Source organism: Ochotona princeps, chromosome 9 (genome assembly GCF_030435755.1).
Source record: "Ochotona princeps isolate mOchPri1 chromosome 9, mOchPri1.hap1, whole genome shotgun sequence".
Lineage (NCBI taxonomy): Eukaryota > Metazoa > Chordata > Mammalia > Lagomorpha > Ochotonidae > Ochotona > Ochotona princeps.
This window is the reverse complement of record NC_080840.1, coordinates 16585505-16609426: the sequence shown is the minus strand read 5'-3', so window position 1 is coordinate 16609426 and position 23922 is coordinate 16585505. Positions and strand designations below refer to the sequence as shown.

The window sequence follows — 23922 nt, the reverse complement described above, 5'->3', positions numbered from 1 at the left end:
GAGCCCCTGATTCTTTTCATGCATTGGCCAATCCCTGGCTTTGCAGACATTTGAGGAGTGAAAAAGCAGGGCATGGAAGAGCTCTATCTTTGTTTCACTGTCTCCCTGTCTTTGTCATTCTGCTTTTCAAATTCATATACAAATTTAATTTTAAAAATCACATAGCAATGTCTAAATTATGTGTAAAAACAGATCGGCAATAGTTCCCATAGGGTTTGTTGCCCTCTCTGCCTCAAATAATTTGTGACTCAGAATAAGCATTGTTTCTATGTCATGACAAATCATCATATCCCTTTGCAAGTTTGGAGCAGTTAGCAACATTTTGTCCTTTACATTTTTACTGATGTCAGTTTTCTCTGAGTGTCCCTTGCACGTGGATTTTCACTGGCATTCCTTCCTCTGTGCACCTTCATCCTCTAATCACAGCTACTCTCTTCACCTCTAGCTGCAGATTTATAACCTTAACTAAGTTCTAGTTGCCTTCCAAGGGCCTCTTGAATAGTATCTGTGGAAACATTTCCATGGTTGACTATTTTTTCTATAATATCATTTGTGCTTGATTGAGATTCCAGCCCTAGCTTCATAACTTTTATCCCTTTATGGCACTATCAGCTTTGCTGGACAATCCCTTCTTTCTATTATCCATTGTTTACAGTTTCTTCTGGTAAAATGTAGATTTATCACTGAAAGACATGGAGGAAATACTAGTGCAACACCTTGCAGCATGTGTGTAAACTGAAGACCAGATCTGAGGTGATCAGTCACCAACAGACTTTAAAATCAGTAAAGTCATTGGCCATCATCAAGATGCATATTGTGTGCTCTTGATATCCTGATCTGTGAATTAAAGTGATAGCAGTGAAATGTGAACTTTATGAAATTATTCATTCTTAGTATACAATGCTAAATGAAATTTGATCCATGCTGTTGAGAAGCTGCTACTAAATTACATCATGATGACCAAAATGCTTGTGGTTTAGAAATGTGCAAAGCAAGTTCAGCTCTCTGTCCTGTGTGTGTGTGTGTGTGTGTGTGTGTGCGTACATGTGCATGAATACTGTCTTCCCCTAGTGTGTCCCTTAAAAGATGGTTGAAATCTATGGAGGAGGACCTGTTCTTTGGATTGTCAAAGAACAAAATTAGAAAGCAGCAGAAAAAGGCGGGTGAGGAAAGAATTATTGCATGGGAGAGAAAACAAGGGACCTAATTAGGGAGACTGGATTAATCCTCATGGTCAAGAATAGAAGGAAAAAGAGAGAGAGAATCACTCCTTGCTGATTTTCTTCTTTTAATGTCAAGGGAATGAAGACCAGAAGAGAACAGAATGTTTTAATAAGCACTGTTCTGCTCCAATACATGTATTTGCTTTATTAATTTTTAAGACAGGACTCAAATTATTTTACTTGCTCTGTTAGTTCTGAACTTGTGCTTTTTGACCCCCGATCCAGTTAGGAGCACAAATTCTGGGAGGCCTTACTTACTCAGGTGAACAGATGTTTCCTGAGCTCAGATTAGTAGAAATGCTGAATTTCAGCAACAGAAAGTTCAAATTCTAATTTTGCAACTTACCAAGGGGAGTGATCTTAGAAGAGGTGTTTAGATTCTCTAAGCTTGCCTCACAGGTTTGGGATTATTTAAAGCACACTGACTGAAACAGGCTAGCACATAATATACATCAACTACCAATTTCCTTTCCTCCAATAACGCCGTGGGGAGGCACAGCCATCTAAACCTATATAAACGTTCTCATTTGAAAGCAGCTTAAACGGGAGTGAGTAAAATCTGAGAATGATCTTGAATGTCAGAGCTCCCAGCTGAGGTGTTTGCTGTGCTGTGTTCTTGCATTTTTAATATTTACACGAAATCATTTGCAGAGATAACAAGGTAATGAGAAGTCTGAGGAAGGGGACAAAAAACAAGATTCTGCAGTTCTGCTGTGCTCCTGTTTATTCCTGCTTCTCTCGGCAGACAGAGGCAGAGCACAGCATGTCTTTCCCTTGTCAGAAACTGGACCACTGAAGACACCTCAATAGATAACTAATTTTAAAAGATGAACTAGAAACAGTTTGAAAACATGTTTGGGGCATGACACATTTTGTAATTCATGGTAGGGATTAGTACTGATGCATTACTTGGCCGTCATGGAGGCTGAAATTGAGAGATTTGAGATTGCTCTGCTCAGAGAAGGCTTTCCAATGACATGCATGTGTGCCTGCAGGACACATCATGCTTTCCTGTGGGAAAACAGCACAGAAGTGTCATAGCGTGTACAAGGGCCATGAAGGAGGACAAGGGAATCTGAGCAGCTCAGAAGCTATTGGCCCAACACCAAATTCATACTGTAGAGAGGGTGAAGAAATACCACCAGAATTGAAAGAAACACAAATATATTGCTTCCAAGAACTGGATAGAAGAAATACCACCAAATCATCCTACTCTTACATGATTTCTCTATCTTAGTGGTGAGTGTAGCTTCAGATAAGCCCTCTTTCATGCTGTTGGTTGCAGATTCCCCAGTCATTGAAAGAAGAGGTTGGCTGGCACGGCCTTAGTTGCCTTCTCTATCGTTTTGTATATGAAGGCTCTCTGCATCAGACCACACCTAAATCATCTCAACATCTCTCATAATCTTATAACCATCCACAACTGGGTGCCTTATGGGATAGAATTGCTTGTCATCTTCCTCTGAGATAAGCTTCTTTTCTAGACCAATCTCTGGCTTGCGCTCCCTCTAAACTGTATTAATATTAACCTTAGCCCTTCTCTTACTCTCCCTTTCCTTTCTTAGCACAAAACTTTCTCTACTCATTTATCTAAGAGCTCATTATTTCTTAGGAGCTACTCTTCAAGCCCTCAGACTCTCTCACCGAGATGAATAACGTAAATATTACGTTTGCCTCCTAAGTAGTGTCAAGGTTTCAGGATTCGTATTGAATCAGATTTTGAAAAGGAAGGCAATGCTGTTTTATACTATTTTGTTTTTTTATTTCATGGAAATGTCACTTCCAAAAACTCAGAATTAAATACATTCTGTACATGTTCATCACAGAGCTATTAGTAATCCAAAAACCTAAAACTTAACAAAATAGGAAAAGACAAATAACAGAAATTTGAGGTAAACTACAACAGAATGTATACAGGATCACACTTTATGTATTCACAAATACCAAGTGGAGTCTGTGACATTTGTGATAAGAAAGTAGTGTGAAGGATTTGCCTTTCATTGTAACATCTTTCTAAAAAACATTCAGATGTTCCCACAGGATTCAGTATCAAATATTTATTCAAACTAATTGTAATTTGAATTTACTCTCATGCACTTGATACATGATAATTTAAAATAGGCTTTATAGATGAAGGAAATAACAGATATCCTTGTCTCTAACAACTATCACTAAATCAATATTATCTTTATGAATACATACCATCATAGACTTGAGACATTTATTATAATTATTTTATATGCCATAACAACAATAGTATTATAAAAACAAGAAAGTTTTTTTTTATACATCTTTACTACTGCTGCATAGGAATGCCTAGTAATTGTTATAATTTATACATGATAAAATGAGATCGCTGGTAAGTATTCCAATGTCACTACTAATGACACAACACCCTTTCAATTCTTCAAATGACAATGCCTTTAAACATAGTCACTGTGTTTAAAGAGATGAGGAAGACATATCCTAACCACTGAGGCTGAGATCACCTCAGCTGGTTAGCAGGTCCAGGGATGTGAATGCTGGGAAGCCTCCCGTGGCCTCCACAGTACAGCCTCTGCACTGAGAAACCACCCTTTTCTGTCTTGTCTGTTTAATCATTCACAGGCACGTGGTTCCCTCCACTCAAGGAGGGATACAGAAGGACCACAGTTTGTAATAATGATGGGCTTTTTGCTACTCTAAGTTTCAGGGAACTGTTCTTTCCTTTTGTGTTGAACTTTGTGGCTGTGACCCATGTGTGAAACTGCACAAAGAATACTCCTGGAAAACAGCTGAATACAGTGTTCAAGTATTATTTTCAAGTGCATTAGACTGGACCTTCTCAGATGACAGGGCTCATTGGCAGAAAAGCTGTTATTGCAATGATCATTATTCCTGCTTACTGCCTGTTAGAATGTGAGTCACCGGGAGGTCAAACTGTACCAAAAGCTCTGAGTCCCTGAGCACAGAAGGTCGATTTCAAGGGGCAGCAATCAGGTTTCAGGACAATGGAAAAGGCTCACCCTTTTGAAATGAAGTGGAGGAATAATACCCAAGAAATGGCCACCAGACCACAAAACTGAAAAACAAATCAAGTGACAATTATAATAGGACATGGTCTCCTCCACAACAACTGTCCTTGTTGAGAGTCAATCTTAATCCTCTGTGTGTTCACATAGCCCTGGCCCTCCTGCCTGGTGCTGAACCTCAGAAATGTAGGTGTTTGATGATGACATTCAGAATCTTCTGTGTTAAGAGTAAACTATATGATAATATACAAAACAGCACCTAGTAGCTGTTTGAGGAACTCAAAAAGCTGTTACTGTTATTGCTGTTATTCTTAAATGTAGAATTCATTTGTAGTGAAAATGTCTGGATGATTAATGGATCAGGTTAATGAAAACCCACACAAACCCTCTGGAGGAACAATTTCAACTTCTAGGCCTCCCAAGACAACAACTGTAGTGAGTTTCTTTTTCCTGCCCTTTATACACAGACATGAAAGTGAAGGTATTCATCAATTTGCTCATTCACCCTTCCAACAATTAGGAATCACCTAGAATTTGCCACAGTTGATTATATGTGGGGGAATCTGAGCTGATTATGACAAGTTTTGCAAATATAATGCAAAACTATAGGTTGTAGGAATGAACCAGAGAACTTCGGTGGTTACAAGTTTGGTGGGAATTCAGGGGAAAATGATTACAGAGAGTGATGTTCTTACCTTTTCTGCAAGCCAGCCAAGATGTCTGATTTCTCGGCCCCCGGCAATGCCGGTTTTCCCCAGTTGCTCCTTCACCTCCACCATCACTCGGCTCAGCAGGTCACTAACGTTGGAATGGATAGCACTGAACCAAGCCAGGGCAGTAGCTGAGTCCTTACTCCTTAGGATCACTGTATGCTTAGCATCTGGAGAGTGGATTTCAAGCTGCCTAGAGAAGCAAAGAGAGAAGATTCAGAAACTTCCCTGTGGATATTGCTTTGTCAAGACCTCAATCACAAAGATGGACTAATTATTTTCCTTTCTTCTGTCATTCTTTCTTGGTTTACCTCAATGGTCACACCATTCATTTACTTACCGATGAATACTTATCAAGTGTCCGGACACTGAACTACATATTACAGGCACAGCTATGCAACTAGGAAATCACGTGAATTAAGGATGTCTGGTTTCCCTGCTATTGGGTTGATTAAATTATTAGCGGTGTTACATCAAGACTTCTGCACCAATACTAATTCCCTTTGCTCCTCAAGCCACAGAGAATTTTAATAATATACTCACATCCTTGCTGTTGCTGTTGGCAGGAAGCAGACAGAAATATCTAACTATATACCTCAGCCTACTGCTCAGTGTTAATCAATTGAAAGTATTTTAGAATTAAACATGACTGAGTTTTCCATTCTTCAGGAAACTTATCTATCACACATTTAACCACCACTTAATCCTTGGACTTTTGTAGTAAAGGAGTGAATTGGACCAAAAAGAGTATCAAGTGGGAGAGACACACTAGCCATGTTATATTTCAAGTCGAACACCAACAGTATGCCAAAACTCAAGTTGGCTCAGTGACAATACAGAGGGACAAATCTTACCGTGTCACTGTGATAAAAGGAGAAAATGCTTCATGGAAACTTTTATTTACCTTATTTTATTTTTGATGATGTTGACATAATTAATCATGATGGGAAGGATTGAGGGTCAGGGGAAAGTGGGTAAGACTACTGTTTCCACATTCTCTTTTTTCTTCTTCCCATATCTGGGGGAAGGCAGGAGATAAGGAGAGAAGCCACACCAAACCTTCCAACTGTCTCAGTATCCGGGGATGGGGGATGGCCAGCTGATCTCATCTCAGGGTCTCTGATGTGGAGCATGCTCTGAGGTTCCTGCTCAAGTGGATTTTGATAGTTCAATAGTTCTGAAATGCTGTTAGTCTCACCACTCCCAGAATGATAAAATCCCTCCAAGGTCCACTGGCTGACACAGTCCAACTTCGAGTCTCCATCACCCAGATATTTGTTGCCAACTCTTGGCTGAGGTAGTTGATCAATTGTTCTGCTTTCCTTTCTCTGTTATGATATCAGATGTCCTCTGCAGGCTCCAAAGGACTGCCATGTCCCCATGTGCATCTGTGTATGCCATCCATTGCTTCATCTAAGGCATTGAACAGGCCCAGCTATGACACATGCACTCCATGGTCAGACCACAGAACCTGCAATTCTCCCCATGACTGGAGTTCTGATTCCAGAGGTTCAGTTGTGGAGAGCCCCAAAGAACGCTCTTCCGAGGTGATTGCAGACTTGATTCATGTGTGTGCCTGCCAGTATTGGGTATGGCTCTGCTTGCCATCCACATCAGCCTACACACACACTGGTAGTTGCAGTTGCTGGGTCAGTTCCATCTGCAGCCCCAACTTCTATGCAAATCAATGGGTGCTGCAACCCAGCCTGACATGGCCACTACACACTTGTCTTCATGTACACTAGCGGGAGCTGCAGCCTAGTTGGAGTGATCCCCAGTAATCCCTACCAGGCCTGTCCCCAGCCCTCATTTCCACGCTTGCCAGTATGTGCATCAGGCTGGTTCAGTCTCTCCCACACTCCATTCAGCTCTCATACATGTCTATGGGCATTGAAGCCTAGCTCAACCCAAACAACCACACTATCCAGTCCACACTCATGTCAGCGGGTGCCACCTCCTGTCTAGCCATGCCTTCCCCAACTCTGGTTCTCATGCTCACCAGTGGGAATAGTAGCCCATCAGAGAAGTCCCCACAGTTTCTGTAAAGGTTCACTCCCAGCCTTGCATTCTCCAAGTGGTTCTGCAGTCTAGCTTGAAAGGATTTGCTCCTAGTCCCTGCACTTGCCAGCTGATGCTGTAGCAAAGCCCAACCAACCTGTACACTCTGGCTCACACACACATCAGTGGGTACAGTTAGTTAGCCCAGCCTGGTTCTCCCACAATCCAACTCATATGCAGGCCAAAAGGTGTTGTAGCCTTGCCCGGACCAGTCTGCCCCTGATCCCAGCTCTCATACTTACCAGTGAGGGCAGTGGCTCAGCATGGGAGTCTCCTAAAGGCCCCCTACTCGGCTCACAACCCAACCTCCAGGTCTCACATGTGCTGGTGGGTGCTGTAGCGTGGCCTGGCTTGGCCTATCACCAGTACCAACTCATGCTGGTGGGTGCTGCAACCTAGTCCAACACAGCCATCTCCCAGTTCTGGCCCTAATATGAACTAGCTGGTATTGTGGTCTGACCTGGCCTGTCCTGTACCTGTTCCTGGTTCTCAGATCTACCACTGAATGTTATGAACTCGCCTAACCTGGCCTGTCCATAGACCTGACCCATAGGTGTGCTGGTGGGTATGGTAACCTAGCCTGTTCTGGGTTGCACCCAGCCTTGGCTCCTGTGCTCACCTGCAGGTACTGCGTCCTGACAGAGGAGTTCCCATATATCTTCTAACAGGCCTCCTCCAAGTGGCAGATCTAGTAGGTCCTTGGCCTAGCCTGACTTAGTTCACATTCTGGCAGGAACAGTGACCTTGCCCAACTGGACCACTTCCATTCTCGTTCTTACTGTTGGGTTTTACAGCTCAGCCACAGCTGGTCCATGCCCAGACACAGATTTTGTGTGGTTCAGCAGGGGGCAGAGATGAAGTGCAGCTTATCCTATAGCCACCCTGGCTCTTACCAGCAGTAGGGGCTGCTGGAGTCTAGCCCAGTCTGGCACACCCCATACCCAGTACACATCCATTCTGAGTGATACTCAGTCATATCCAGCCCAGATTGCCAACTCCCATTCTGGCTCTCGCACTCACCAGTGGAAATCATAACCCAGTTAGGGCATCCAATTAGCTCCCCAACCAGGACTGCTACCAGCCATGTATATATTGTGCATGCCAGTGGTTGCTCTGACCCAGCTTGGCAAAGCCCATTCCCCATCTTGGCTCCTGTTATCGGATGCTGCAGCAGCCTGACCTATTGTGGCCTGCCCCCAGTCCCAACTCTGACTGGTGGGTGCTGTACCTGCTCTGTCTGCTCCCATCCCTGGCTCATGCAAACCAGTAAATGTGATAGCCTGGCCTGGCATATCTGCACTCCAGCCTGGCTTCTGCACATGCCAGTAGGCTAAGGTTGACCTAATGCTGCCCTGTCCACCCCCCTTATAAAACAACCCACATACTTGCTGATACATGAAGCTACCTTGCTCTGACTGACCAACAACAGCCTGAACCCCATGCTCTCTAGGCAGGAACTATGGCCTACCAGGGGTGTTTATCAAGTTTTCCCACCATGCCGACTCCTAGACCCAAATCTCACACATGCCAGGGATGCTAAACCCTTACCCAGAATAATCTTCCCTCTCTGTCCTGTCCTTTGTATGAGCTAGCTGGTGGATATTGTGGCCTGTCGGTCCCACACTCTCTTCTTGGGTGTATCTTTGGGTGCTGCAGCCTGGACCAACCAAGCCTATTCCCGACCCCTAAGTATGAGTGGTCATACTTAGCTCAGCCCATCACCACCTCCAGCTCTTAAGCTAACCAGTGGGAATTGCAGCTCCACCATGGTAGGCCTATATATCCTCCACAGAATCTACCCCTGTACCTGGTCTTTCACATGCTGGTTAGTGTCATGGCTCAGCCTAACATTACCCACCCGCTATTCTGACACTCACTGGCTGGTACTGTGATCTCTCCCTGCCAGGCAGGCACCCAGCCCTAGCTTTTATGTAGGCTGGTGTGTTAGTCAGCAGTGTTTCATGCTAATTATTCCAGCTCTAATTCATCTGGTCTTAGTCTTCTAACTTAACAGCAAATACACTGGTCTTATCATTGGGAGTCCATCAGAAGTCACCTGTAACACATTCCTTCAGTGGTTCTCCCTCCCCCATATCTCCCTGCTCCTTTCTCCAATCAATTTGTAATCCTTGTGCCCAGGAAAGCTTGGGTTCCCCAACTTAACCTTGCGAAGTTCAGTGGATGCTGTGCTGGTCTAGAGCTCTGCCGGCTCACCAGCATCCCAAGCTCCTGGCATGTATGTTGGCCTGGGACCTCCATATAGCCAAGATCCAGGCTCATTCAAAGTTCCCTAGGTCTGGTCTACCAGCACACAAGGCCAGCATGCTAACCTGGGGTACTTTCCTCCCATCTCCCCACACTGCCTAGGATCAAACACATGGGGAACTCTCCAGGCTTACTCAGACTGCCTGGATGTGAACCCCTGGGTCCCTGCACATCCTTACCAGCGCTATTCCCCTATTCCCCTGCAAGCCTGCAACCCCAAGTCCCCACGAGCAAGCTGCTCCCAGCTACCTCGACGTGGGAAGTGCAATCTCATGGAAACGTATTTTTATTTTGGGGAGGGGGAATTAATTATATATAAATATGAAATTGCACAATTTAGTATACTTTTCATCTAGTTTAACACACATATGTAAGATTTATTTATTTTCATTGGAAAGGTAGATTTATAGATAAAAGAAGACACAGAAATATCTTTCATCTATTGGTTTGCTCCGCAAATGGCTACAATGGCTAGAGCTGATCTGATCGGAAGCCAGGGTCAGGAGCTTCCTCTGTATATCTCAAGAGGATGCAGGGCCCAAGGCTTTGGATCATCCTCTGCTGCTTTCCCAGACCACAGTCAGACAGCTGGATGGAAGTATTCCAGTATCTGGGACACGAGCCAGCGCCTGTATGGGATGTGGGTGCTTGCACATGGAGGAATAGTCTATTGAGCCATTGCACTGGCTCCTTAAATGCTATATTTTACAGACCATATTACAATATTAAAGTGAATAGGCTGATGTTGGTATAATGAGGATGGATAATTCCCTGCCATTATATCATGTGTAGATTTGTACAAGTACCACTATAATCAATATACAGTACTTTTTGGGCTGGCATTCTGGTGTAATAGGTTAGGTTGCTGCCTGTAATTCTGGGATCCTATATGAGTACTGGTTTAAATCTGACTGCTTCATTGCCAGGATGCCCAAAAGCAGTGGAAATTAGCCCAAATGCATGGGTCTCTTTCTCTGTCTCCTGCTCTCTTTCTCTCACTTGACTTCTTGCTTGCCCTCCCTCCCCTCTGTGACTCACCCTTTCAAATAAATATTCCTCTCTAAGAAGATGCTAAACTTTCCATCATGACCTCCCTTTCTGAACACCACTCCAAATTCCTGGGAAACCAAGGATCTCTTTCCTGTGTCTATGACTTTTAGATTGATGATTTTCATTGTAAGAATGAAAAAAAGTATTCACTTATCTATCTATATCTATCTGCCTATATATATGTAAATATTTACAACTTATTCATGCATGTTTGCTGTCAAAAGATATAAGGGTTGGGAAATTCCAAGCTACATGAAATTTATTAATTTCCTTTATCCCTCAACAATTCTACTGCCATTCATTGCAAATGTACTCTGTGCCATGCAAAATTTGAAATCCACTTATGTTATTATATGCAATGTTCCTAAAGCCCTGATTGGAGTTATTAACCTCATTTAACAAAAAAAAATTGAAGCATGGAGGGAGAATGGAGGAAGAAATGTACATCAGGGCACAAAACTGCTGATACTGAAATTCAAAATCATGTTAGAATCAAAGGCCTATGAATTTAAGCACTATGTGACAAGTGCCCTTTCCTGTAGACTGGACACAACCAATTGGAGGGCAGCCACTGCCTTCTGCAGGGTTTGAGGCCCACTATTTTGTCATCAACAAATATGCCCAATAGTGTCGTACTTCTGATAAAAACCTACTTCGGATTTTCAAAATAACTATTTTGCAGAGCACCTGAAAGTAAGAAGTCTCAATGCAACCTGGCCTCATTAACATTTGAAACCAACCTGGGGGAAGAAGTCTTTCTACCCACAAACTAAATTGTAGAAAAGGTAAGATCTGGAAAGTGGTATGTCTCTGGAGGGGTTTTAGTAGTAATTAGCATTCTTAAGAAATTCACAAAACAAGTCTCCTCATTTAAACTCTTAAGGTCTTACTTGCTGAAACAGAAGTGGGTGTAGGTGACATTTCTCCTCATCCAGAAGGAAAAAAAAAAATCACATGCCTCTTGGGCAATTTCCAAAGAAATGGGCAGTAAGACCATAGGAATGTTTCTCCTCTCCCAAAGTTCTCCTTTAAAGTCATAAGCAGAACAAAGCTAGCATTCTCTGGGAGTATTACTAAAAACCAATTTGCCTTTCAAAGTATTCTATCAAGACATATTATTCCAGGAATTTAAAACTTGCAAGTGTTCCATTTACAATAATATCTTTTGAAGAATTAGGCTTGTTTTTCAAGAACAGACAGATTGAGAAGCAGCCATTCTCCAGGTGGGACAAACATACATACACACACACACACACACACACACACACACACACACACACACATACACCTGAATGATATCAGGAAAATAGAAAAAAAAAAGAACAATATTCATGGTTGAGTTGTCAGCTTGCCCTTCAGAGTAGGCAGACTTGTAAACAGAGGTGTAGGGCAGTGATGTGGAGACCCAGGTTTTGACAGCACGTATTATTATTATTAATTTTTAAGGTAAAATGGACAGACAGGAAACTATACAAGCTGTATACATATAGCTTGCATATAAGTAAGACTTGGTTCAATTATTAATGTCCAAATCCCTTCTGTCTTCTATTCTGCTTATCATACTCCAAGATACTCAGCATATACATCACTGGCCATTACTTCTGCCGTAGCACAATGAAGGAGCTTCTGTCATTTTCATTTGTTTTGTTTCTGTTGCAGCCTGAAAGTAAAGGGCTGGGGTTTCCTTTACTACTTTTGAGGCAAAGTTTAAACACCAGATCCTACTCTGCTCAGCAAAGGTTCTCAAAGTGTGCAATGAATAAACAAAAGAATAAAGTTACCTTGGTTTACCCACTTCCCTCAATCCAATCAAATCCAAAGGAGAGGAAGAAACTGAGGTACACAATTATTTTTTGTACTAGTGAGCTCTACTATCTAAAGAAAGTGGTGCTTATCTGGAGTCCAGAAAGTCCAAAAAAAAACTCCTTGGTGACAACTCAAGATTCTAGATAAGGTCATGGGGTGATCACACACCCCTTGGGTGCTGCTGGAGATGCTCTAATTCCATACTGGAATACCTGTTTGATCCTCACATCCAACCTTGAATCTAGCTTCCCGCGCTTGTACTTCCTGGGAGGCAGCAGGTGGTGGCACACAGAACTGAGTCCTTACACCCATTTTGGAAATGCAGACGGAGTTCCTGGATCATGACTTCTACCTTGCCAAGCCCTGGCTATAACAGAAGTCTGGGGAATGAATCAGTAGATGGGACTCCTGTCTCTATCCATCTCTCTATCTGTGTCGCTGCTTTTCAAACAAAAAAATTTTTAAAAGGGTCATGTGAAATGCATATTGTGAAAAGGCTATGCATTTAGCTCCATTTTTTTGCACAAAAATCTTATTTTTCAATTATATATATTTATATATATATGCATCACCTAGCACAGATCTAAAAGCACATTCTTTAATTCGACTTCTCATCCCACTTAAACGAAATGTGACTCAGTGCAATGCACATCACAGTGTAATAAGAGACATATTATTTCATTAAGACCAGCTGATTAACTAGTCTTTCTAGCAGCCCTTGTTCTCTTCAGTGTAAAGCATGCATGTTGAAAGATACATGGGTTTGCACTTCAGATTGGCCCTAAGATTTGTTGGTTGTGAGATCTTAGGCAAATTACCTCTCCTCTGAGTCTCAAATGTCTCGCTGTGGAATGTCTCAATATGCTTTCCTCTCAAGACAATAGGGAAGATTCTATAATAACATATGTATGAGGTGTTGCAGTGCCAAGCTCATTTTCATCAACAGTCTTCCCAATTTTGTGCATAATAAACTTATAGTGTGCCAATGACTCTTGCAGGGCAGTCTTTGGTCCAACTCTTTTCCAGATTATTTGTCCACCAGGATATAGTAAACCCTGGGGAATGCCAAAACATACAACAGTGGGCATCATAGCACATGGAGTTAAACCACCATCTAGGATGCTACTACCCCTTAGCAGAATTCTACTTCAAGTCTGAGCTATTTTGCTTCCAATCTAGCTTCCTGTTAATGCATCCTCGGAGGCAGCAGATGACGGTTCAAGTTCAAGATGATGGTTCTAGGCTTCTGTCCTACCTGTGGGAGACTCAGATAGAGTTCCAGGCTTTTGGCTTCAGCCTTATTCTGCTCTTACGGTTGTGCACATTTTGGAAATAAATCAGTAAATAGGAAATCTGTCTTTCTCTTTGCCTGCCATGGTGCCTTTCTAGTAGTTGAAAATAGACAAACATTTAAAAAATTATATAAGGACTATTTCTTATACCTTGAAATAGAAAAAAAAACTCATTTTAGGGAAAGATACATGTTAGATACTTAAAGATTTAAGCAAACTAAATAAGATATGACTTTTACCCTAATGTAACATTTTTTTTCTACTCAAAATAGTAATATGAATTCTGGATACAAGTTAACATGCATTGTGGCCATAATAGAGCTATAAACATGTATTCAAGTTCCTGTGCTATTCCATGGCTTATGTTAACCTGAAACAAAGGTGGCTGAAAAGAGAGGAGGAGATGATTTATTCTTTGTTTATTTTACTGCCAACAAATCAAAGAAGGAGCATTTTGTAGAATGAAATATTTAATGTTGCACATTTTTCTTAAAAGGCAGTTAAAGGACACTAATTACTTATCAATATTTAAACACATAGAAAGATGAGGATGTGAAATGGGAAGAGGGGAAAGGAAGAAAAAGAAACTAAGAAAAACTATGGTTGAGGAATAACTAAGGAATGCATTAAAATGCAACTGAGCCTGGATTGTTGAAATGATTCAGGTCAGACAGTCAAAAGTGTGCAATGCAGTAGGAAAGAGAAAAGCACAGGAGAATAAGATCAGAAGTTACACTTCCAGCACCACTCCGAATCTTTTGAATTTGGTTCCACCTGCATGTATTATTCATTCAATATAATTGAAGAGGAAAAGGTGAATACAGAAGAAGCATGATTAGGCTAATGATTTAATTAACCTTGTGCAAATTTAGGTTCTGCCATTTATAAACCAGGCTTCCTCATGGACAGCTGGTGGTCGTTGGGTGCCTGGTCCCGATTTCTCTTTCCTCCGGTAGCAGGCTTTCTCCTTACTCTCATTCTGTGTGGTCTGAGGACTAGATGTCAGAAGATTGTAGGTATGACAGCATTTAGGTCAGGGAGATCCTCACCTACGACTTCCACTGGACTCATTGTTATGAAAAAGCTTTCCTCATCACATAGACTGAGCGGTCAGATAGTCAGAGGTCTGGGGCAGCCATCTTGCCATCAAGTGGAGAGACTCTGCCAACCAATACACCCAACACAGAGGAAAGCAGAGCTGAGGCCCGACAGACTGGATCTAGCCCCATCCCAACTCTGCTTATCTGTGCCCTTTTTTGCTGGAGCAGATAGGAGTTGGGCTATTTTTAAAAACAACTTGCAAGCTCTGACTCAGACACTGGCCACAAGTCAGTCACTAAATTTCTATGAACCTCAAGTTTCCTCATTCACTGTAGCAAAGGATTGATAATAGCAAGAGTGATGCTGATGCGATAATGAGGGAGGTAACAACAACCTTCACACAATGATTACAGCACCAGTTGCGAAATGCTGACATTAGCACTTTCCATCTATGGTTCTAGCATTTGGAAACTCAGTTTTTAGAAAAAGGTCCCATATTAGTGAACACACTTTTGTATTATCTGGACATGTGCATCATATACAAGCTAACTGGCTGTTATCTACATTGCTAATAGTCAAGGCATGCATACTGAAACAGAAAATTCCAGTGAATCTCTTGGAGTGTAAAATGGAGTTGGAAAAATGTGATGATCTCTCTTTCCTTTTTTACAGTATTTGATAACAGCCAATTTTAGAATATCCCAGGATGTTTAATGGAGTTCCTGGCATGTATTTGGTGCTGTAGAGGCAAGTGATTCAAATGGTCCCTGTTCTAAAAATCCTCCAAAATTCTTATTCATGAGGAACCTCAAAGTATGATTTATTTGAAATTGAATCTTTACAGATGTAATCTAAGAATTGGGATGGGATGCCTAATCTATTAATCTCATTCATCCACTTGTTGGATTCAGATAGGTCTGAAATAAATTAGTGTAATTGGGACAGACAAAAAAAAAAAACTCGAAGAAACACACAGACATGAAGTCGATGTGAAGATGGGGGTAAAGCTTGGAATGATATAACCACAAGGCAAGGAAGACCCAAAACCCTAGGAACTACACAGAGCTAGGAGACACAAGTCTTCAGAAGTAATCAACCTGCCACAATCTTGATTTTTACCATTTTTCTTTAAAATAGTCTAGTGTGTTGGATTTTGTAATAGAAGTTCTGGAAACTGACAGAGCATGGAACTACCTTCGTGTGCACTGTTGAATCAGGACCACACTGATGCTGATAATATCTGAATACCCAGAAACTGTCTGAAGCAGACAGTTTATAAGCATGACATTCAAGCGTCCCTTTCCACACACAATGCAGTTAAAACATCTCCTCCCACCAAACACTCCACACCATAGTCCTGAAGTAAATGAGAGACAAGAACAAGGCAGCTCTTAATGTGTAGACTCAGGTAGGCCCCACCGGAAACTTGACCTTGCCCTCCAAGCAGGAAGTTAGCTTCTTCTCGGAGTAAAGAACTCCAGACAACTTCCTCGTGAGTGGATGAGTCCTACATTTCTGGAACTACGGAAGGAGAGGGAGGGAGGGAGCAAAGGAGCCATGAAGTCAGGATGGCTGATTGGAGCTATTTTCAGCCGGCCAATCTTTTATAACTCCTATTTTGTTCCCCAGTTGAACTGACCACTGCTTGATGAATTGTGTTTATCTGTAGTTCAGCGATAAAGTTCTCTTTTAATTCCCTGCTGAATAGAAATATTTAGGGCAATGCCACAGCTGTGTTTATTCTCACACTCCACCACAGTTATGTAAATACTGCCTATGGAACTATTTCTGATAAAAGCCTATACTCACCCCAAGGAGTTATACACTCACTCTAGATGGCTGCCAAGATGAGCAGTTTCGATCCAGCTTGGCACAGCACATGAATGATATCACAGCTTTTCAGAGACCATTTGGCAAATCTCACAATAAAAGAATAATTTTCTTCCCCTCTTGCTCTCTCAAAAGCCCCTACTGAGCCAAAGAATCTCCCAGCATTCTCTACTCTGCTTGTTTAGAAACATGAGACTAACATATAAAACCTGAGGCTTCCTAAAACAAAATTAGTGAATAGAACAAAACTTGCAACCTAGCAACAAGAATTCCAAGGGAGCTTTCCCCTTCCAGGGTGAAGGTGCAGCGAACACAGATGAAGGCTGCCCAGAGGGTGGAACTGGCTAGCCTACAGCCACCTTGGGAGTCACGGCAGCTCATATCACATGGACATTGTGGGCCCATCCAACTCAACCAGTTGGTGCTTCCATGGTGGCTAAAAGCATGTGCTAACATACAAACACGCACTACACTGTTAGCAATAGTTTTCTCTAGATGGTGGGATTTTGAGGACTTCTTCATATCTCTGCTTTTCCTTATTTTCTACTTTTTTCACCGAGGTCAGTAGGAAGAAAAATTTGTTGAGGTACCACCTAACGCCAGTAAGACTGGCCCACATGAATAAAAGCACCAACGACACTTGTTGGCGAGGTTGCGGGGAAAAGGGAACCCTACTCCACTGCTGGTGGGGCTGCAGGCTGGTACAGGCTCTATGGAAATCAGTATGGAGAATATTGAAACAACTCAAATTCAACATACCGTATGATCCAGCAATAGCACTCCTAGGAATATATCCAGAACACTTGTTCTATGAGAAACCAACATGCACTCCTATGTTCATAGCAGCACAATCAGTAATTGCAAAAACATGGAAACAACCAAAATGCCCATCAACAGAGGATTGGATAAGAAAGCTATGGTTCATCTACTCCATGGAATACTACTCAGCTATTAAAAAAAACAAAATGCAGTTCTTTGTGGCCAAATGGGCCAAACTGGAAACCATAATGCTAAGGGAAATGAGCCAATCCCAAAAGGTTAAATACCACATGTTTGCCTTAATTTAAGATGATATGATGTTATGTATAACATGTTATGTTTTGAATGTTATATGTTGTGTATAAACTAAAATTGAAGTATAGGTGAGGTGGTCACAGAAGGTGGCTGGGAACCCGCATTTACTTTTAACATATTGGTTACTCATTACTATGTCAATTAATTCCATAATGATGTAAATTTTTGCTGATGGTATGTTGGAGCTTTCAATTGACTGGGATGATACTCTGCTGGCTCTGTCATCAGACCAGAGAGGGTATACCTAAGAAGCCGTTGAACTTGACGGGACAATAAGATGCTGGACTCTATGTTTGGTATACGCTTGCAATGGGGAAATCTCAACTGAACTTGAGCTGTGGTTATGCAACAAGGTGGAGGAATCCACCATGGTGGGAGGGTTTGGGGAGGGGTGGGGAGAACCCAAGTATCTATGTAATTATGTCACATAATACAATGTAATTACTGAAGTTAAACAATAAATAATTAAAAAAAATAAAAATAAAAAAAAAACTGTTGCACACCTTCTGCAATAATGTCATTGCTGAAACTTGCTAAGAAAGAAAGCACTCTTATGTGCTTGTCAGGAAAAAGACTTATGAAGGTGTGATGAGTTCGGCACTGCAGCCACTGCTTGGGGGGCCTGCATCCCACGTGGGTACCAGTCCAATCCCTGCTGCTTTACTTCCAGTCCAGCTTCCTGCTAAAGCAGTGGAGCATGTCCAAATGCCTAGGCCCTTGCGTGCATGTGGCAGACCCAGCAGAATCTAAGGGCTCCTGTTTCAGCCTGGTTTAGCCCTGCCCTTCTTATCCATTTGGGGAGTGAATTAGCAGATACAATATATCTTTCTCTAAGGTGATATCTTGCCCTTTCTCTCTCTCTGTAACTATGACTTTTAAATAAATAAAATAAATTATTTAAAAAGCAAGATGACCGGCAGCAACAACACTTATGATGATGAGTATCTGTTTCAGGGGATTTAATCTCCACCACCATGCTTCTTTACTTTTTTCACAGTATCCTCACGCCATCCACTGTGGGGTGAGTGTTATTCATGTGTCTACTTCTAGGGTGAGAAGACAGCCTATTAAAAGGGCTATGCTATCTGACCTCTCCTCATCAGGAATAGGCCAAACTGGAACTGGAACCTAAGGGCACCTGATTCTGCAGCCTGTGTTTTAACGATTATGTTCCACAGAAGAGAATGATTGTAAGACATATTTGACATCAAAGTATATGTGCCTTTTCCCCCTCAATATTGGTCAGTTGCTGTTACCTTTTGAACATCCACTTTGTTTACTTGGAAAGCTTTCTAAATTGTAAGCTGAGTTTACCTACTACAGAAGCCAGAATTCAAGTTCTCAACTTTCCTTGCTGCTGGGGCACAGAGCCATTCACACAAAATAGCGATATTTGGGGGGGTAATGTTGGCCCAGTGGTTAAGGCACCATATAAGACTCTCAGGCCACACCAGAGTACCTGGATCCACATTTGGCTCAGAGTTCTGGCTCTATCTTCCTGCTAATGTACCCTGTGGGAGGTAGCAGGTGATGGCTCAAATACTTGCGTCATGGCAACACAAATGGTAAAACTCAATTGAGTTCCCAGCTTCTGGTTATGATTTGGCCCAGCCGCAACTGTTGCAGGCATCTAGTAAGTGAATTGGCAAATGGGAAATCTCTCTCTCTGACTTTTTTCCCTCTCCACCCATCTGTCTCTCTACTTTAGATAAATAAAAATTTCAAAACATAAAGCTTGAGATAGGCAATATGAAGAGATAGATATGCATACAATTTATCTTTTGGCAAATGGGGGCACCCAGCTCCTGGTGGTGGCAGCAGCAGATCTTGGCCAGTCTTGAGGGTCACTGGTGCAAGCCGAAGTAGGTGTGTGAATTAAGATGGCTATTAATTGTGGATGGCAAGAATGTTGTTTTCCCTAGTGCAGCACTCACAGGTTGGTTAGGTGTTGTGAGGTGTTCCTAACCTTCTCAGAAGTCTTTGGGAAATAAGCGAGTGTCCTATTATCCTGAACCTAAGGTTGGTTCTATTGCCTGAATCTACAGTCCCCAGCTGGGAATGTAGAAGCAAGTAGCATGCTGTCATGATGAGAGCTATGGAGACCCTCTAAGAAATGTGCCAATAGCAATCTGCTGATGGCAAAGATACCAGAAAAGGTGTGCTGTATTTCACAAAATCTCATTTCAAAAACAGGTCATGCATGATAGAGGGTTTGTTAAGGTCTGAGGAAGCCTGACAGTATCTCATATTGGTTAGGGTTTTTTTTGTTTGTTTTATTTTTTAGCAACACATAAACTGAAAAGATGTGTGAAGAATTTCAGCACTTCGCATTTTCCTGTGGATATGATATGGTTATCAAGGTTTTAGAAAAGGAGTCAGCTAATGTCAAAACTAAGGTTTTGTTTACCCACTATACACTTCATCTGTACTCATCAAATATTGGTTTTTAAAAATATCTTAAAATTTATTTTTGTTGCAAAGTCAGATATACAAGAGAGGAGAGACAAAGATCCATCCGATGATTCACTCTCCAAATGACCATGATGGCCAGACTTGTGCCGATCTGAAGCGAGGAGCTGTTGTTTCCATGTCTCCCACATGGGTGCAGGGTCCAAAGACTTTGGGCCATCCTCGCTGTTTTCCCAGGCCACAAGCAGGGAGCTGGATGGGAAGCGGGGCAGCTGGGATTAGAACTGATGCCCATATGGGATCCTGGTGCATTAAGAAGAGGACCTTAGCCACTAGGCCACCGTGCCGGGTCCTCATCAAATATTCTGTGGCTTGACCATGCTTAGCAGAGAAAATGCCATCTAAACATACAAAATGCTATGCAGGTTAAGCAAATGTACATCTGGTGTTAATATATGAGTCTGTCATACAGATAATCTATCCTATGCATTAATTCATAGCATAGCATTTGGAGTCTAAGGCCTGATTTTTTTTATTAAAAATTGTAGATTATTTTGAGTTATGGTTGCCTGATCTAGCAAGCAAAATTTAAGATGGTCAGTTGAAGTTTAATTTCAGATAAACAAGAAATAACTTATTTTTTAACTTATTTATTTGAAAGAGAGAGAGAGAGAAAGAGAGAAAGCTTTTTCTCCTGTTGGTTCACTCCGCAAATGGCCAGAATGGCCAGGACTGAAGTAGGAAAGCCGGGAGCTTGGAACTCCATTTGAATTTCCCACATAGGTAGCAGTATTCCAAATATCTGGGACATCTCTCATTGCCTTTCCCAGGCTACTAGCAGGGAATTTGATCAGAAGCACAGAGCTGGGACTTGAACAGGCACCCGCGAGGGATGAAGGCATTGCAGGCAGTGGTTTCACTTTCTACTGTACAACACCAGCCTCCTTCCACAAACAACATAGAATATGCTCATACGTGGATTTATGAAAACGTGTAGAAAATATGTAGAACTTTGATGGATAATGGGGAGGAACAGAGAGTGATAATATATTTCTTACGTATTTGGCTTAAACAGCAGAATGGCAATGCCATTCACAAAGACAAACAGAGGATACGGATTAAATGATCAATATCTCTATCTCTATTTCAAATGTCTTGTTATAATCTCAAACTTGCATCGGTTACACCCTAAGTCTGTTTGGGTCTGCTGGATTTCATGGTCCTGTTGTTTGAGTGATGCTAACATCCTCTCCATAAATAAGCATGATCATCAGTGATGCCTCCTATTTGTTTAATTAACTAATTAATTAATTAATTAACTGATAATTGAAACATTCAGTCTCCATTTTATGTGTGATCCTGTCTCTCCATTTCTGAAGACCTGGGTAAACTGAGTGTTGCAGTGCAGTTAGGGAAATTACTTATGTAGATGGATCATAGAAGTTTTATTTTCTAGAACAAGTTTGATGACATAGAAAACAATGTCTTTAAAAGGAGTCTGAGGTCTCCTCACAGGAAAAGTGCCAGGCATTCACTAGGTATGCCATGGGCATGGAAGTGTGGTGCTTTAGTGCCATTTCTGGATAGCTCCCTAGAGACAGGTCACTTAAGCTTCTCCTAGGGAGCTCATCTCATCTTGGCTATACTCCTGCTTTTACCTATTTGATAACAGATCCTGATTGATCTTAACAGTTTAGAACTTTTCAAGAAGTTCATTTAAAATGCCTACTACAAAAAAGTCAAACTATGAAATTTCAATTTTTCGTGTACCAAAATAAATTAGTCTTTAAATTTTATTTTTCAATTAATTTTTTGAAAAGCTCAAGTGTCTCATCACCTATATTATATATATATCCCCTTTATAATTTTTTTGTTTTAAACATTTATCTAATAAGAAGGCAGAGTTATACAGTGAGGAGAGGGGAGAAGCAGATCTTCCATCTTCTGGCTCACTCCCCAAATGGCTACAAGGGCTGGGATTGGGCCAGCCAGAAGGGGCTTTATCTGGGTCTCCCATGTGGGTGGCAGAGGTTCAGTGCAGGTTCTTGGCTTCACTCCACTGTGCTCTCAGGCATGTTAGCAGGAATCTGGATCAGAAGTGTAGCAGCCAGGACTCAAACTGACATCATTTAAGTTGCTGGCACTGCAGGCAGTGGCTTAACCCACTGCAGCACAATGGCAGCTCCTACAGTTCTGTTTTTCTCTTACTAGAAGTTAAATCTTTCACTCTGGAAGAGTGGAATTTAATGCCAAACATAAAGTCCTTCAAGTATAAAGCAACTCAGCGTATTAAAGAAAGTAAAAAATGTCTCAATATCCCATGAGAAGGATAATTTTCATGGTTATGTACAGTGGCAGTAAGTTCAGAAATACTTATTTGATATTATCAGATACTTTACCATCGACAAAAACTTCTAGGCTAAAATAACCAATCTTGCAAGTCTTCCCCAGATTCCATTGAGAGGTCTGTGGTCTTGCAAATGTGCACAGCAGGATAAAAGATGACAGGGAATGAATGCAACGGGGATTAGGAATCCCAAGTGCTGAGGTCCAACAGGAACAACAGTGATGGATACCACACAACTGGCTTATGTCAGAGCGTCATTCGCAATACTGAGATGTATCTGTCTGATCATTTACAAAACTGTGAGGAAAGTGTCTTTTCACTCACTAACTCACCAGTTACTTTGAGCACCTGGTACCTCTCAGATACAGCATTAAGTGCATGACGAGAAGGAAATGTCACCAAAGATATTGTCCGAAACAATGTTGTGAATATACTGTAACAAGCCAGGCAACCACATACTTTCTTAAGTTTTCAGACAGCATGAGGAATTCATTATGCGGGAGAATAATCTATCTCTGTTTTAGGAGCAGAGAGCATTTTACTGCCTCTCTCTCTCTTTTTTTTTACTTCAATAGTAATCAACCACACAAAGCTGGCAGTGCATACATGTAGAAACAGAATACTGGTTCACCAAGACACTTGCTCGTCCATTCTATTCTGATTTTTTCTATGTGAGGAAGGAAGAGAAGAAAAGAGTAGACAGGGCAAAACAGTGTGTCTTTAGGGCACCCATATATGCAAAGAGGTATGACCTCTGTAAGGCAGTACATTAAGCCTTTGGTGCTCATGAGGCTTCTATACAGACCATCAGCAGCTGCAGTGGTACAGAAAAGAGGACCTAAGAGAGGGATGAAGACAAGAGCTGGGTTGGATCTGAAGAGGATCAGTCACACCAAAGACCCCAGAACATATGGGCTCTGGAAACACAAAGGACCATAGGAGATTTTGGAATGGGGCATCAGATAGAGGAAGAGCGGGAACCATGTTATCCAAGTTACATGTGTGTACAACTCCATAATCAAAGATGGGACAGATCATCTACAGGGAATTATATGTCACTGAACCTGGTGGCTAATTTCACTGGTGGAAGTTGGAGAGAAGTGATTTATGCAAGTGCTTTCAGATACTGATACTACTGAACCTGGAATCTGAATTTCTTAATAATCAAGCTTACCCAAGCTCAGAAAGTGAGGAAGGAGCAAAAATCCTGCAGTGTGCTAGAGGCAAATGCAACCTTCCTTGCAATTTTTCTAGAGGGCTGGCCCTGCACTGGGGCCAATAGCTCTTTCTCTGTTTCAAACACACACTGTGGTAACTTTGTAATATTTCACTGTCAAAGGTTTTATGAAAATGACAGCATCATAATTATTTTCTCTGTGAAAGCTTTTCTCAAAGACACTTTCACCTCTTTTGTAGATAGCAATAATCATCTCCATTACCTGAAGGATTTAAACAAGCACAAATAAATCAAATATCCACAAAACTGTATCTGAATTCTATAGACAAGTTTTAAATTGTCATACAATTCTGTGCTTGTTATAAGAGAGGGCGAAAATCAGAATTATGCAAATGTTCATCCTGAGTTTTAAGAAGGTCACATTACATGAAATTCAATCTTCTTCATTCTTGCAGTAAATGGCAAGCTGCCAGACAAGTTGGGAATAAGTTGATCTCTGTGAAGCAGCAAAGTTAAGGGGTTTGATTTGTTTCATTTTGAGATCATTCCTTTATTTAAAGTTCCACAGAAGAAAATATATTTAAAGATGTAGAACAGGAAAATAGTTACTTTAAACTTTTGATTCTGGG

General features: G+C 41.6%; 1 protein-coding gene across 2 annotated transcripts in view; it reads right to left on the bottom strand.

The window, feature by feature from the left end:
• The window catches only part of SNTB1 (syntrophin beta 1), a 228937-nt gene that overhangs the window by 77041 nt on the left and 127974 nt on the right, over positions 1-23922 (bottom strand). For both annotated transcript variants that reach the window (XM_058668517.1, XM_004580704.2), the window contains exon 3: positions 4930-5137. In XM_058668517.1, coding sequence (XP_058524500.1) covers positions 4930-5137 — 208 coding nt within the window. The remainder of the gene's footprint in view (positions 1-4929; positions 5138-23922) is intronic.